The sequence below is a fragment of the Symphalangus syndactylus genome, chromosome X, assembly GCF_028878055.3.
Source record: "Symphalangus syndactylus isolate Jambi chromosome X, NHGRI_mSymSyn1-v2.1_pri, whole genome shotgun sequence".
Lineage (NCBI taxonomy): Eukaryota > Metazoa > Chordata > Mammalia > Primates > Hylobatidae > Symphalangus > Symphalangus syndactylus.
In genome coordinates this window covers 106,458,483-106,473,969 of record NC_072447.2, presented here as the reverse complement: position 1 = coordinate 106,473,969, position 15,487 = coordinate 106,458,483, and the positions used below count along the sequence as shown (strand labels likewise).

Here is a 15,487-nt window from a genome sequence, read left to right as displayed (position 1 = left end):
TCTAGAAAACCCCATCGTCTCAGCCCAAAAACTCCTTAAGCTGATAAGCAACTTCAGCAAAGTCTCAGGATACAAAATCAATGTGCAAAAATCACAAGCATTCTTCTACACCAATCACAGACAAACAGAGAGCCAAATCATGAGTGAACTCCCATTCACAATTGCTTCAAAGAGAATAAAATACCTAGGAATCCAACTTACAAGGGACGCGAAGGACCTCTTCAAGGAGAACTACAAACCACTGCTCAATGAAATAAAAGAGGATACAAACAAATGGAAGAACATTCCATGCTTATGGGTAGGAAGAATCAATATCGTGAAAATGGCCATACTGCCCAAGGTAATTTATAGATTCAATGCCATCCCCATCAAGCCACCAATGACTTCCTTCACAGAATTGGAAAAAGCTACTTTAAAGTTCATAAGGAACCAAAAAAGAGCCCACATTGCCAAGTCAATCCTAAGCCAAAAGAACAAAGCTGGGGGCATCATGCTACCTGACTTCAAACTATACTACAAGGCTACAGTAACCAAAACAGCATGGTACTGGTACCAAAACAGAGATATAGACCAATGGAACAGAACAGAGCCCTCAGAAATAATGCCCCATATCTACAACTATCTGATCTTTGACAAACCTGACAAAAACAAGCAATGGGGAAAGGATTCCCTATTTAATAAATGGTGCTGGGGAAACTGGCTAGCCATATGTAGAAAGGTGAAACTGGATCCCTTCCTTACACCTTATACAAAAATTGATTCAAGGTGGATTAAAGACTTACATGTCAGACCTAAAACCATAAAAACCCTAGAAGAAAACCTAGGCAATACCTTTCAGGACATAGGCGTGGGCAAGGACTTCATGTATAAAACACCAAAAGCAATGGCAACAAAAGCCAAAATTGACAAATGGGATCTCCTTAAACTAAAGAGCTTCTGCACAGCAAAAGAAACTACCATCAGAGTGAACAGAATGGGAGAAAATTTTTGCAACCTACTCATCTGACAAAGGGCTAATATCCAGAATCTACAATGAACGCAAACAAATTTACAAGAAAAAAACAACCCCATCAAAAAGTGGGCGAAGGACATGAAGAGACACTTCTCAAAAGAAGACATTTATGCAGCCAAAAGACATATGCAAAAATGCTCATCATCACTGGCCATCAGAGAAATGCAAATCAAAACCACAGTGAGATACCATCTCACCCCAGTTAGAATGGCCATCATTCAAAAGTCAGGAAACAACAGGTGCTGGAGAGGATGTGGAGAAATAGGAACACTTTTACACTGTTGGTGGGACTGTAAACTAGTTCAACCATTGTGGAAGTCAGTGTGGCGATTCCTCAGGGATATAGAACTAGAAATACCGTTTGAGCCAGCCATCCCATTACTGGGTATATACCCAAAAGATTATAAATCATGCTGCTATAAAGACACATGCACACGTATGTTTATTGCGGCACTATTCACAATAGCAAAGACTTGGAACCAACCCAAATGTCCAACAATGATAGACTGGATTAAGAAAATGTGGCGCATACACACCATGGAATACTATGCAGCCATAAAAAATGATGAGTTCATGTCCTTTGTAGGGACATGGATGAAGCTGGAAACCATCATCCTCAGCAAACTATCGCAAGGACAAAAAACCAAACACCGCATGTTCTCACTCATAGGTGGGAATTGAACAATGAGAACACATGGACACAGGAAGGGGAACATCACACACCGGGGGGCCTGTTGTGGGGTGGGGGGAGGGGGGAGGGATAGCATTAGGAGATATACCTAATGCTAAATGACGAGTTAATGGGTGCAGCACACCATCATGGCACATATATACGTATGTAACAAACTTGCAGGTTGTGCACATGTACCCTAAAACTTAAAGTATAATAATAAAAAATAAATAAATAAATAAATATTAAAAACTGAAAGAGCCAGTGCCCTTATCCAAAAGCTGGAATGTAACAAAAGCCCACCAAGAGTTTTGCCTAGCCCTTTCCTGGGCCTTAAAGCATGACAAGGTAATGAAGGAATTCTTAACAGGAACCGTTCCGGATTAAACGAGTTTCACTGGGGGTCTGAAGAAACTCCCCAGGTCTCCACAAAGAAGCTTTATTGAGGACTCAGGGAACTCCCCAAACCTCCATGGCTTATCAAGAGACAAGATAAGGGTAATCACCCCAGCACAGGGACCCATTTAGATTCAGTAAATGTACTGAGGCTCCAGAGGAAGGTCTTCAGGACTCACATCTTAGTTATAGATTAGGAGAAGCTAATCACTTACGTCTTTCGATGAACGCACACTTACTCGTAGACATATAGCTTGTAAGGTATATAAGCTCTGGAAAACTTTGTAATTCTGAATTGGTCTGGTGATAATTTCCAGGCCTTCTCCCTGTAACCGGTTACAGAAATAAAAGTTCCCTTCTCTCCCAGTTCGTCAGCATCTCGTTATTGGGCCTCAAGAATAAGCAGCCTGACCCTCGGTTTGGTTCAGGGACAGTTTAGCATGTGTCCAGAGGTTTACTGGAAAATCATTTTGCTTTTTAGGCAAAGTGTCTGTTGACATCTTTTTCCCCATTCTCTACTGATGAGCAAAAGTCCTTTGTGGTCCAGCATATTAGGATCAAAGTCTGTAATACTGTTCACAAATATTTACTCACAGCTTTTCACACTTTTAGTTTTTTTTCTTCTGGCGGTGCAAAAAATGTTTTAATTTATTCATTGATTTTTTAAATATAAAAATTATGCGACTCATGGTGGAAAACATAAAACTGAGCTGTTGTGTTGTATCAGATACCCACTGGAGATTCCAGCCTTCAAAGGCTTGAAGGCTTCAGAACACAATGGAAAAAAGCTTTAGACCTAATTCTACATTTGTGAATAATGGGGATAATTGAATGCGTGTTTGGCTTAAAAGTGATACCATGTATACTGCCTCTGGCTTAAAGTAATTCTGTAAATGTTAATTTCCTTCCCTCCCTGGAGGTCATTTTCCTGTGCTTCTGCCTGAACTCCACACACCACCATTCCATGTGTCTCTACATCCAAGCCTCTAGAACTAAGGGGCGGGATTTCATCTCCACCATCATCTTCGCCATCGAGTGAGGGGGATGTTTGTGTACCTTGTGGGCATGACGTAGACACCAGGGGTACCTAAAACTAGACCTGTGACCCTGGAAAAGCTTTTAGTTATATTACAAATTTATTTAGATAAATTAAGGCAAAGTTTAAAAAGATATCCATCTACGCCGCACCCCTCCCCCCACAGAAAGTCACATATAAAAATGTGAATTATTGAGAAATATATTTGGAGCCTATTTTGTAAGCAAATGCTTGGTATATAAATACATGTGATTACCTAAAACAGTATTGTTAAAACTCTAGAGTGAAATAACTCAGAGAAGAAGTATACATCATGACCAAAGGTAAAGATAAAAGTAAAAAAAGCAATGAGATATATAAATATAAAGGCAAATTAAAGATTAGTATGTGCATATATAGTGAACCAGACTTTGAAGAGTATATATGCTCCTATAAAACTAGCTTTACAATATTATACACATGGAAATATATTTAGAAAATAAAATGAGGCAGGAGAATGGCGTGAACCCGGGAGGCGGAGCTTGCAGTGAGCCCAGATTGCGCCACTGCACTCCAGCCCGGGCGACAGAGCGAGACTCCGTCTCAAAACAAAAACAAAAACAAAAACAAAACCTAAATTACCAAGACCAGACATCTTGCTGTGCAAAACGATTGTTAAAAGAAAAGCTTCAGGCAAAATACGTTTAACAAAGTTTGAGCAAAGAACAATTTATACATCAGAGATCAGTCAGTACCACAAGTGGTTCAGTGAGTTCTGCTCCCGAACTTGAGCATTATTTACAGACAGAACATGGAAGCAAAGTACACAAATAACTTGATTGGTTAAAGCTAGGCTTCTGATTTATTTGGACATGGTCTAATCAGTTGGCAGCCTGTGATGGGCTGAAGCTCAGCCTCCTGTGTTTGGCTAAGATTCTGTTGTTCGTTATACTCCTAGTTCGGTTTTCAATTTGTTCACAAACTAAGTTAGGTTTCAGTTTGTTACCTAGGAACTCAAAGTAGGAAAACAGACTCAGGCCAATGAACACCTGCTTATTTAATTTAACAGGGTGAAGGGAAGATACAAGAAAATTTATCTAATAAGGACATATTTTTCCATTTCATTTATTTTTAGAACAAATGTATTAATTTTGAAATCATCCAGAGTAACTGACATACAATTTTTGTAATTTTGTGATAGATTCTGGGTTACGAATTTCATCACAAAAATGTTGTGTAAATATATTTCTGGATATGAAAAGATGACACACATACAGAGTATTTATGTCCCACCGTGCATATGTGTGTGTGTGTGTGTGTGTGTGTGTGTGTGTGTATGCATACACCACACCCCATATAGCTTTCTTGACATCAGGGGTTAGTGACCTCCAATTTCTAAGTTTTCTTCAGTGAAAAATATTTGGAAAAATAAAACAATACTTACTAAATGGTTTTTCTCACAAATGTTGAAAGAATGTAAAATGCAATCATGATGAAATCTCCCTACTCAGCAATTCTCTTCTTTGTTGTGACACACATGACTATCATAGTGACCCTCCTCTGCACTCGCTGAAACTAAATATCCTATCACTGCACTAAGACACTTAGTTTATCCCTCCCCTCCCTTACACACTCGGCTGAGGGGGCTAGTGGCTATTACCGGGTTGGGGGTAACGCCAAAGACGGCAGAAACATGATTTTTATTGAGATAGTGAAATATTTTCTGTAGTCTGGAAATAAATGAATGACACATAAGAAAAGAAAAGTCATGATCAATACCCTACTCAGCAATAATCACCATATGGCTGGTTCCCGAGAAGCTGTAGTGTGCAGGGACAAGCCCAAGTTTGGGCTTGCGGAAGAGCCAAGGGACATATACAAAGTCACCTATCTGCTTCTTTGCAGATAAAACTTGTTATGTGATCTCCTTCAATCCTCGTGAAACCTTTCACAATAGGTATTACCACTGTCCTACCTACAAGGAGGGGAAAAGTTAGAGCTGATTAATAACTTGCCTGCTGGGGCTGCTCTTTAACACTGATCAATCCAGAGGCTGAAGTTCTAAGACCTCCAGATATTCTTCATTAACTTTTTAAACACTAAACCATATTACTTCTTCAATCAAAAAATCTATTATAATTAAAAAATAAATTACTTGCAAAAAAATAAAAGACATCTGAAATAATTGGGAAGACAACCTGGCAAATATATCTCAGATGAGACATTAACATCGTTGATACAGAAATAACTTTATAGAGGAATAAGAAAATGATATCAACCTGGAATTATCATGAAGAGCAACAAATATGCCAAATAAAATGCCATGAAAATGTTCCCAGTTACAGGAACTACAGAAGTTGTAACGCAAAACTTGAGAAAATGTACTAAATGAGAAGATAAATTTTCAGAAGTGCAAAGGCTGGGACATCAAATAGCCTATTTTTTTTTTCCCGATGGGAAGGGTGTCAGGAAACAGGCCCTTCTCATGTACTGTGGGTTTTCATGTCAAAATTTTAATTTTCACTTGGCAGAATCCATTAAAATTTAAGATGTTCATACTATTTGCGTGAGATTTAAAATGCTTATGCCCTTGGTGTAGAGACAGCCCCAGGGAGCTGATGAGGGCCCAGCATAATATGGCGCCCCTTTTGAACTTCTCCTTTTGGTCAATATCCCTGCCCCCCATTGACCCTGCTGCTAAGGGTTAGGGGTTAAAATTTTTCCCAGTGTGCTGACGAGAAATTCTGTGTGGAAGGCCCCATACAGAGGCTGATCCTCAGACATGCAGACACGGCTCCCTCCATACTTGTGTATTCCCTTACACCAGAGCCTCCAGCCTCACAAACCTCTTCCCTGGTGACTTTTCTGAATTTGCACTTTACTCTATACTTAGGGCCCCAGTGGAGTTTGTAGTCAGTAATGGCCGCAGCTTTATCTCCTTGCGTGCAAACTGACCCTGCTCTGCACTCACTGAAACTAAAACTCCTGTCACTGTACGAAGATACTTAGTTTGTGCCTCCCCTGAAGACACACAAAGTCACAGATGGAGAGGCAGACATGAGAGACAAGGGAGTTCATGCTCGGTGAAAGTGGAGGTGTATTCATAGTGGTCCAGATATGTGTTGGAGGGCCCTAGTTGTCATACATTTCACAGATCACAGCCTGCATGGGGTGGTGGGTACTATCACTCACCTTGTGCCACACAGAGCTGTACATAAGACTTTCGGGCTCAGGAGAGAAGAGTGGGCTGGGAAATTAGACTAGTGCTGGCACTTTAGACTAGGGCCTGGCACTGTAGATGATGAGGTTTGTTAAAGCTGCTAACATTTCCAAATGCTCTACCTTGAATTCTGGAAAGTGAGCCACTGGCTCTTCTGCCTGAAGATGCAGGTGCCATTTAATTGTGAAAAAATGAAGACGATTGTTGCCCTATAGACCTCTTTAGCTGATAGATTTATAATCAAACCTTTCAGGCAAAGATCTGTCTGAATATTTAAGGAATTGAAACAAACAACTAACAAACACTGTTCAGACTTGCTCTGACTTCGAAATATGTGACCTATGTTCCTTGCCACGTAGGCCGCACCAAAAGCTGCTTGAATGTCCTCACAACGTGGCAGCTAAAGCCTCCAGAAGAGGGGATGAGCAAGAGCGAGTGCGGCGGGCCATGGCCAGTCTCTCAAGTTGCACCCTGTCATTTCTACTCGTTTTTCTAGATTTATCCCCACTTCCCAAGAGCAATCCAATCCAGAGCAAACCCTGACTTCCTTAAATCCGCCACAAAAGTCAATAAACACAAGCCCAGATCCTAAAATAAGTCATCCCTAACACCCTCTTATTGGGAGATCCCCCGTGGGTCTCCCTGGTTCACATTCTCCCTCACTGCAATGAGTCAAAAGCCCGCGTTTGTTTGGCTCCAGGTGTGCTCCTGGTGATCTTTTGGATAGAGAACACTGCCGGAGGCATGGTCCTGAATTGGCTAGCCACCCAGGGGTGGTGATGCAGAGTTTCTTAAGCCTCGTCACTCCTTGTTTCCACAGTATCTGGGCTCCACGCTGGTCAAAAAAATCTGTGAGGGACAGCGCCCACTGCTGATGCCTGTACCAAGCTGCGGGTAGATTATCTGTGGTATGGTGAGAACTGTGAGGTGTAAGCAAGGGCTGATTAGGATGGAGGGCAGCAGCAAAGGGCAGCCACAGCCAGGATGGTCCAGCTACAGCTGCTCTGCTCATTTCCCCGGGCCCTGGAGCACTCTGCTTAGGGACACGGTGGCAGGGAGGCCTGGATTATGGAATTCATGAGGGCTTAGCTCTGAGAGGAGGCATTATTCCCCATATGTTGCTTCTCTTCCTGCCCATCATGTACAACGGCATCAAGTTCCTAAACACCTCCAACAAGGGGTGCTTCTCACAAGGAGCCTCTGTGGGGAATGAGCCCAGAAGCAGCTGTAGAAACTCCCGAGGAGAGTAGCCTTCAGGCCCTTTTCCATCCCTCATCTCCAAGTAACTTGTGTGCCTTCCCTCAGAATACCTCTGGCTCCTGTTATTACTCTGCACTCCTAAGAGTTTGTCCCAGAACTTGCCTCTGAACTGATATCCTTACCCTTGGAGTCCCTGCTTATAGCACCTGCCCTCAGCCCTAGTGCATAACTGCTGCTGATCTTTGCAAATATGGATTCCATTCGTCCTAGTTGTCTGCTCATGAGGCTTTAATGGCATCATTCCCTTAATGATCTCAGAATTCCCCTCCATGCAGCACTCCTTGAGATCCTGCCCTCCTGCAACCCCCATCCTAAAGAAAGCCAGTAGTTGGATGTAAACCCTTCACCCCTTCAATGGCCATATCCAAGAGCAGGAACCTCAAACCTAGATCACTGTTCCTCACCCACACCAAAATAAAATAAAGCGAGGAGAAGTGGTGTCTGGGTGTTCTTAGCACCCTAAACTGCATGAAGGAAAGCTGGTGATGTAACGGTGAGAGGGCGCACTTTCTAGGGGTTGAGGAGGGAGGTGATATAGGCACGCCCTGAGGGAAACCAGAGACGCTGTGTTTTCACTGCTCAGAGTAGTGAGGCCCATGTCCTTAAGGCCTTGATGGACTTCCTGAGACACCTGTTCACTCACACTCAGCATAGTCTCTTCAGGCCTAGATAATAAGGGATAGAATGCAGAGTGGGCCTGGCAGAGAGGCAAAGCCCGGAGAGCCTCATACCACAAGCCACGCCTATTCCAGGAAGAATTCCATCTCTCTGCCACCAGAAGACGGCATTAGCCACTGGGCGGATGAAATACACTCATTGTTACCCGCAAGGTACCACCTGATCCAAACATACAGCACCATATGCCACTTCAATGAAAACAAAGTAAATTGGGCAAGGGTTCAGTTCCATCCTTGGATCTACTCAGCATTCTCCAGTCCCATCAACTGTATTTAAATATTGTTTTAAGACTCTATTGGATATTTTTCATGGTTTTTATCCTACCCCACCCATTAAATTGCAAATATATTAAGAGGCTTGGACTTCCTACTCCTCCTTGTACTTTGGTATAATATCCCTGCCCCCACATGCAGTGAATGGTCAGTATCACTGACCAACTCATCAACTTCTGGATATACATAGCACAGATCCACTGTCATTCAATCAAGTATATAATGACTCATTTTTAGCAAACACATAAGGAATATTTGTAGCAAACTGGCTTCCACACTCTCCTCTTTGGAAAATAAGTTTTATTTTCTGTATCCCAAACCTCAGTACAACTTATCAAAGATACCAAAATCTTTGCAGATCATTTCCAAGGGCCTTTGTGTGGTCTGTGATGAAGAATAAGCAATAATAGTATTGATATTACCTATGTCCCAAATACCACACATCTCCCTCTCTAACAGAGATCTATGAATCTTACCTGGAGATAAATTCCTCAGTTAGGGCCTTGGTGATGCATTTCAGTCTATCCACAAATTCAGGTGAGCTGAATAAAACTTCACCAGAGAAGCTTCTGGCCACTAGCAAGACTGAGGCCAGGACAGTTAACTGGTGCAACTGGAACGCCAGTTCCTGGAGCCGGATTCCATCCATCAGCAGAGTCTGGTGAGGGAGCGAAGGACAGCCCATCAGAAGAGGAGGGTTTGAATGGAGGCACTGAATACCATAGAACAAGGCAATGCCCAAACACACATCCCTACCTCCGGGAATTCTTCGTTTTCAGGATCCCAGAGGAGGAGGTTCAGGTAGCCTTGGTATAGCACCATTGTTGGACTGGGGGGCTCTGAGTTGTTACCTGCCCCGTTTGGAAGTGAACACGCCATGCTGCAGGAGGAGCTAGGTGAGTCAGGAGAACTCGGACGTAGTGTAGTGATGTCTGTGGCTGCTTTGGTTAGCAATTTTGTGGTATAATCCAGGAGAACTATGACGAGAAGGGAATATGCATCTTAAAATTCCAAGGCTTAAAGACGACGGCTCTGAGACATACTCTTGGTCTACAAAGAAGTGATTTTGTAGATCTTTCTATCTTAGAGGAACACTGCTTCTCCCTACCCCTTGCCCAAGGAAGGAACTTTCTATTCAAAAAATAGAAAGTAGCCTCTATTGCTATAAGAAGGCAGACCCGAGGTCAAATCTCCCCTCTCCTGCCCTTAAATTTTAAACATACTGGGCTGTTTATCAAGGAGTTCCTGGAATTTAGTTTGTTCATACTGGATGGAATGCTCCTGCAGGTAGGGTCGAAAGCTCTGGATGGTAGAGTTCACCATGTCCATTTTCATTAGGCCCAGAACACGGAAGATGCCCCTGCCATAGGGAGAAACAGAACATTTACACTATTAAAGGAAATCTAGTCTGGAAGGGTGGAATCCAAGCAAGGAGCCATAAAAACAGAGTATTTGAGAGTTAGAAGAAGCCTTAAAAACAAACGGTCCTGCTTCAACTTATGAATAATGGTACTGCGGCCAGTGACCCAAGGCCATAGAGTGAGTTGATGGCAAAACTAAGGACAGTTATACCTCCTGACACTTTAACAACCAGATTAGAGCTCTTTTGCCTGTAGTCATTCTGTCACCTTGAAAAAAGGGTAGTCAGTGAAAGGAAAATCATCAAGGTGTTAACAATTATATGTGGGTAGCTGGGATGTGGGTGACTGAATTTCTAACTCGCTGAGCAGATCATTTTACTTTTCCGGGTCCTGGTTCTTCTAGCTGTGAAACACGGATAATCCTCTTTCCTGTCCCCTCACAAGGTTTGGGTTGGGACAAACAGGACAACATCTGGGAAAAGGCAATTTGCACTCTATAGGAGAAAGAATTACTATACCTTAATGTCTTAACAGTATCATGACATAAAGGTGACCCAACTGATCTAAAGATCATCAAAGGAACCCTGAGAGACTGTCCTTGGAAAATAAAAGCCAATAATCCGGAAAGGAGAAAAGGTGTGTTAGTCAGGTTGTCAGTACACAAGAGCTAGATAAGACAGGGGCTATATCACAGTAGCTGGCTCAGAGTTCTCTGGCACAGTGTCTAAGGCAGATTTGGGGGACAGCACATCTAGGCTCTCACCTCAGTAACTGCACTGGATCTGTTATGGTCTCTAGTTTCTGTATCGCTTCATCTCGAACTGGTGCACATAGCAGAGCCATCAAATTGAGAATGTGGTTAGAAAGATGAGGGACATCCAGGGCCCCATGTTCTGCTTCCTGCTTGAGGAGATCTGTGTCCAGAGCTTCTTCTATCTCATTTCTTAGGCGGTTCTGTCATGGTAATAGCAGTGATAGCAAGGTCTGCCCAACAAAGGAAATCAAAGGAGCCAAGTTCTGTTTAGAACCTCAAACTTTCTCCAATGAACTACGCTCTTAGGCCAAAGGCATCCCAGATTATGTCTTCTGGGGGGCAGAGAACTGAGTCTCTACGTTTCTTAGAGAGCATTATTTCTTTCTGTTTAGGGGACAATTACCATTCAAGGTTTCACTGGGATCAGTTATAGTAGTGGTCATTATTACTTTTTAGGTAGAATGAGGTAAAAATATGAATAAAAATAAGAATGTGGTTTTAAATGTGTGGGAGATAAGAAATATGAAATACACACCACCACAAGGAGATGATGCATTCTTAATAAAGGATAAGGACATTTTTAGATTGTTTTACTCCAAAATGTGAGGATAAAATAGCAAATTTGGAATCTTTAAGGTTTCCTTGAAATAGCCTTTTGACTCAAACATGTAAGTCCCTTGTGGGCAAGGGCTCGCCTATTCATCTCCGGGATTCTGAAACACGTAGACCATAGTGGGGTTTCAGTAAGAATTTGTTTAATTGAGTTATATATTGTTATAGTCATCGCCCAATGGTCAAGTTTCATCTTATACAAATACAATGGAAGCTGCCCCATCCTATCTATTTAAGTAGTAGGTCACGTTAAAAAAAAAGTATGCTACTTGATATGTTAATAGCCATTGACGATCCAAGGTTCTGAGATACCCAGGAACTTCCCATCCACGAATGGGAGTTGGTTACTCACCTCCTTAACATCTTTTAGAAGTTCAAGAGCACAAGTGAAGTCAGGAGGAGTACTCAATAGCTGTTCTTTCAGATGGTTCCAAAAAGCATTGTACATTGCCTCTGCAAACCTGCCTTCTACACTATAAGAAGGGTTAAATGAGCAGATTGCTCTTTACCTAGAGAATTGATACAGGATCATAATTTCCCAAGCAGCATTTAAAATTATGAAAGACCATTAAATTGACAGGCTAAGAGGACCTATGTTTAGACTTGAGAAGGGCTGAATAAACTGAAGTTAGTCTCAGATGGAAAAGCATTGGCTAAATTCTCTCAGAAGGGTACCTCAAGGTTCCAGAGACGCTCTCTTCCTGCAGCAGGAAGAACCGTAAACTAGGAGTTGAGACTCTGACTTCTAACCCTAGTTCTGCGCCTAGCCTGGATGTGTGACTTAGTTTCCACTGCCATAGACTTAAAACTTTGAACCAGATGCTATTTTTCCTTCAGGCCTGAAATCTAGGAAAGGATTTTACCTCTTGATAATACTTGAAGGTCTTTTGAGACACTTTAAATTCAGCAAGCCCAAAACTGAACTCCTTATCTTCCTTCTTTAAATTTGTTCCTCATGTATACTTAGTTCTGTAACCAGAAATCTGAGACTTATTCTCTTTAAAAAATATAATAGTAGGCCGGGCGCAGTGGCTCACGCCTGTAATCCCAGCATTTTGGGAGGTCGATGCGGGTGGATCACGAGGTCCGGAGTTTGAGACCATCCTGGCCAACATGGTGAAACCCCATCTCTACTGAAAACACAAAAATTAGCTGGGCGTGGTGGCGGGTGCCTATAGTCCCAGCTACTCGGGAGGTTGAGGCAGGAGAATTGCTTAAACCCGGGAAGCAGAGTTTGCAGTGAGCCAAAATAGTGCCACTGCACTCCAGCCTGGTGACAGAGCGAGACTCGGTCTCAAAAAAAATAAATAAATAAAAATAAAAAAATAGATATATATACACACACACACATACATATATATACACATGTATGTATACACACATATATGTATATACATACATGTGTATATATATGCATGTATGCATGTAATAGTAATGTATGCTTTCTGTTTACAAAAATACAAGTGGTTAAAAAATATATGAAACAAAAATTCAAAGTTTCTCCTCCAACACAACAATCTGACCTGTGAAAGTTCAACTATTATCTATCTGGTGTGTACTGTAGTCCTTCTTAATTCCTTTCCCCTCATGTCTTTTATCCACTCAGTCACCCAATTCCAGAGATTTTGCTTCCTAAATATCTCTGGAATCAGTCTCCACCCACTGTCATCTCTTTCCCGAACTATTGCTATAGTCTATTAAATGGCCACCTTATACCCACAAAACCTTACCCCAACAATGGTACATATTTTTGATAGAATCAATGAGTTTTCTAAGATACAAATTTGATCATAATAGCATACTCATTTAAAGTTTTTCAGAAACTACCTATCTCTAGCAGTGTACGTGGCCTTTAAGTCCCTTCATGATCCTATTCTGCCATTTCTCCTACCTTAACCTTCTTTCTCCTCCCTTAACCTTCTTTCTCCTCCTACATCCTGTGCCCTAACAATAACAGTCCACTTATAATTAATATATAATTGTCTTCCATCCCTCTATGGCTCTGAAATGACATTTCCTCTTCCAAGAGAGTCCCTTCTGCCCTAAACCACCTGAAAAGACTTAAATTCAAGGGTTACCTTATTAGGAAAGTCTTCACTGACCTTCCCCAGGTAGCTGAGCACTGCATAGAACTCCACACACTAGATATGAGATAACTTATCACTCTGCACAGTAGCTATTTGACTATGTTCCCTACAGAAGCTTTTAGATGGCAAAGACAGTGACTCACTCAGCTATATGTCTTCAGCTTTCAACATTCTGCCTTCCACCTAATAAGTACTCAATAAATGTTTGTTGAATAAATGTCTGATTATGAGATTTCCCCTAAAAACCGGTAACTGTGCTTAGTATAATTTTATAAGTCCAAAGGGAAAACTAATTGTCAATTATCTGTAGATAATGGATAACCCCAAACTCTATTTCAACCTCTTATCCAGTATACATTTTGTATTACTACATTTGAAAAAGCCTGTTAATTTAAAAAACACAGTGAAATCCAAGCCCTAAATAATATTATTCCTCCTGCTTCATCTATCCACCCCCTGAGATCCCTAGCCACTTTAACAGACCTTCATTCTCTTAGCTTCACTTTTTTCTGCACCCCTACCAGGAGAAAAATAAATCTAACTCGGGCCGCAGGGACTATAAAGGCAATGAGGGAGATGCTACGAGACCTGTGTTTTGGTAAAAAAACTTCCTTCAGGTAAGCCATCCTTTGCAACAGACAAAGGAAAATCTAAGAATTATGAAGATCAAGAGAACCACTGACAAAGCAAGGTGCTTTAAGTAACGGAATCCCAAAAGTGGCAAAATAACAGAAGCATTTAAGGTGGGAAATTAGAAATACCATAAAATATAGATTCTGACAAAGAAATCAACCCATTTAACTCTTAATAAACACTAGAAGCATTCAATCCATAAATGCTGGATGATTCTTAATCATATATTGTTATATTAATATAATTAAGAGAAACCAATATAAAGCCTAATTGTAGAAGCACACTATTTATCGATGGTGTTCTAATCTTGATTCGCAGAATCTTTATTACACTGATTATGAAGCAGAAATGTCCCCTGAAATTTCCTACTCATGAAGAGTGAACAAAACCACTATTAGAAAATCTGCTCATCTGTGCCTGTTTAATCTGTAGACAATTAAAAGATGAACGGCTAGGAGTTACTTCTTCCAAGTCTGTCTGAAAAGATCTGAAAATCACTCTATGTTTCATTATTAACTAAGATCCTGAAATGAACATTTTGACAATACAGAATGAATACTCCTTTTCCAAGATGCTTGGGACGGGAGTATTTTGGATTACGGATTATTATTAGTTATTATTATTATTATTACTATTATTAGAGACAGGGTCTCACTCTGTTGCCCAGACTGGAGTGCAGTGGCGTGATCGCGATCTCAGTTCACTGCAACCTCTGCTTCCCAGGCTCAAGGGATCCTCCCACCTCAGCCTCCTGAGTAGCTGGGACAACAGGCATGCACCACCATGCCCGGCTAATTTTTGTATTTTTTGCATAGACAAGGTTTCACCATGTTGCCCAGGCTGGCCTTGACTTCCTGGACTCAGGCAATCCACCTGCCTCGGCCTCCCAAAATGTTGGAACTTAACAGTCGTGAGACACTGCGCCTAGCCAGATTACGGATTTTTTGGATTTTGGAATATTTGCAGCATACTTGTGTACCGCAATGAGCATTTCCTTTGAGCATCATGATGGCGCTCAGAATGTTTTGGATTTTGGAGCATCGTGGATTTCAGATTTGGGATGTTCAACCTGTAACTGCATTGGTTTATTACCTGTTTAAATATAATTTGCTGCTTTGACCCTTTTAAAGTAATAATTACACTGATTTGTTGGTACTATATAAGACACACTCAACCATTAAATTTATTAATAAGATGCTTCAAACCTGACCAAAAGTCATTTGTGCTATGTACCTACGCCCCGAAGAGTAAAATGGAAAAAAAACTGAAGAATCTGCACCTGTTTGGAGGTAAAATGGTCTCTTCCACATAGAAATCTTGGTTTACTACAATTTCATGGGAAATGCTCAGCTTGGAAACTTCATTAACTGTCTCTATCAGATCTGTGACAGAAAAGACATCAGGTCTGCTCTCTGGGAAAAAAGAAAAAAGCATAACCATTATCAACAGGGAACCCACACAAAGAGAATTTTTACTTTATTTAGAGATTCACTCTGCCAAGTAAGGCTCCCAAGTTT

At 41.4% G+C, this 15,487-nt stretch overlaps 1 protein-coding gene across 1 annotated transcript; it reads right to left on the bottom strand.

The window, feature by feature from the left end:
- Positions 1-7,691: 7,691 nt before the first annotated feature.
- LOC129475367 (T-complex protein 11-like X-linked protein 2) lies at positions 7,692-15,487 on the bottom strand. The gene is made up of 8 exons (XM_055267448.2): positions 15,250-15,487; positions 11,603-11,723; positions 10,648-10,838; positions 9,747-9,883; positions 9,280-9,500; positions 9,000-9,181; positions 8,032-8,238; positions 7,692-7,884 (listed from the first exon to the last, which is right to left on the bottom strand). Exons 1-8 carry the CDS (start codon positions 15,408-15,410, stop codon positions 7,692-7,694), a joined length of 1,413 nt encoding a protein of 470 aa, XP_055123423.1. The 5' UTR covers positions 15,411-15,487.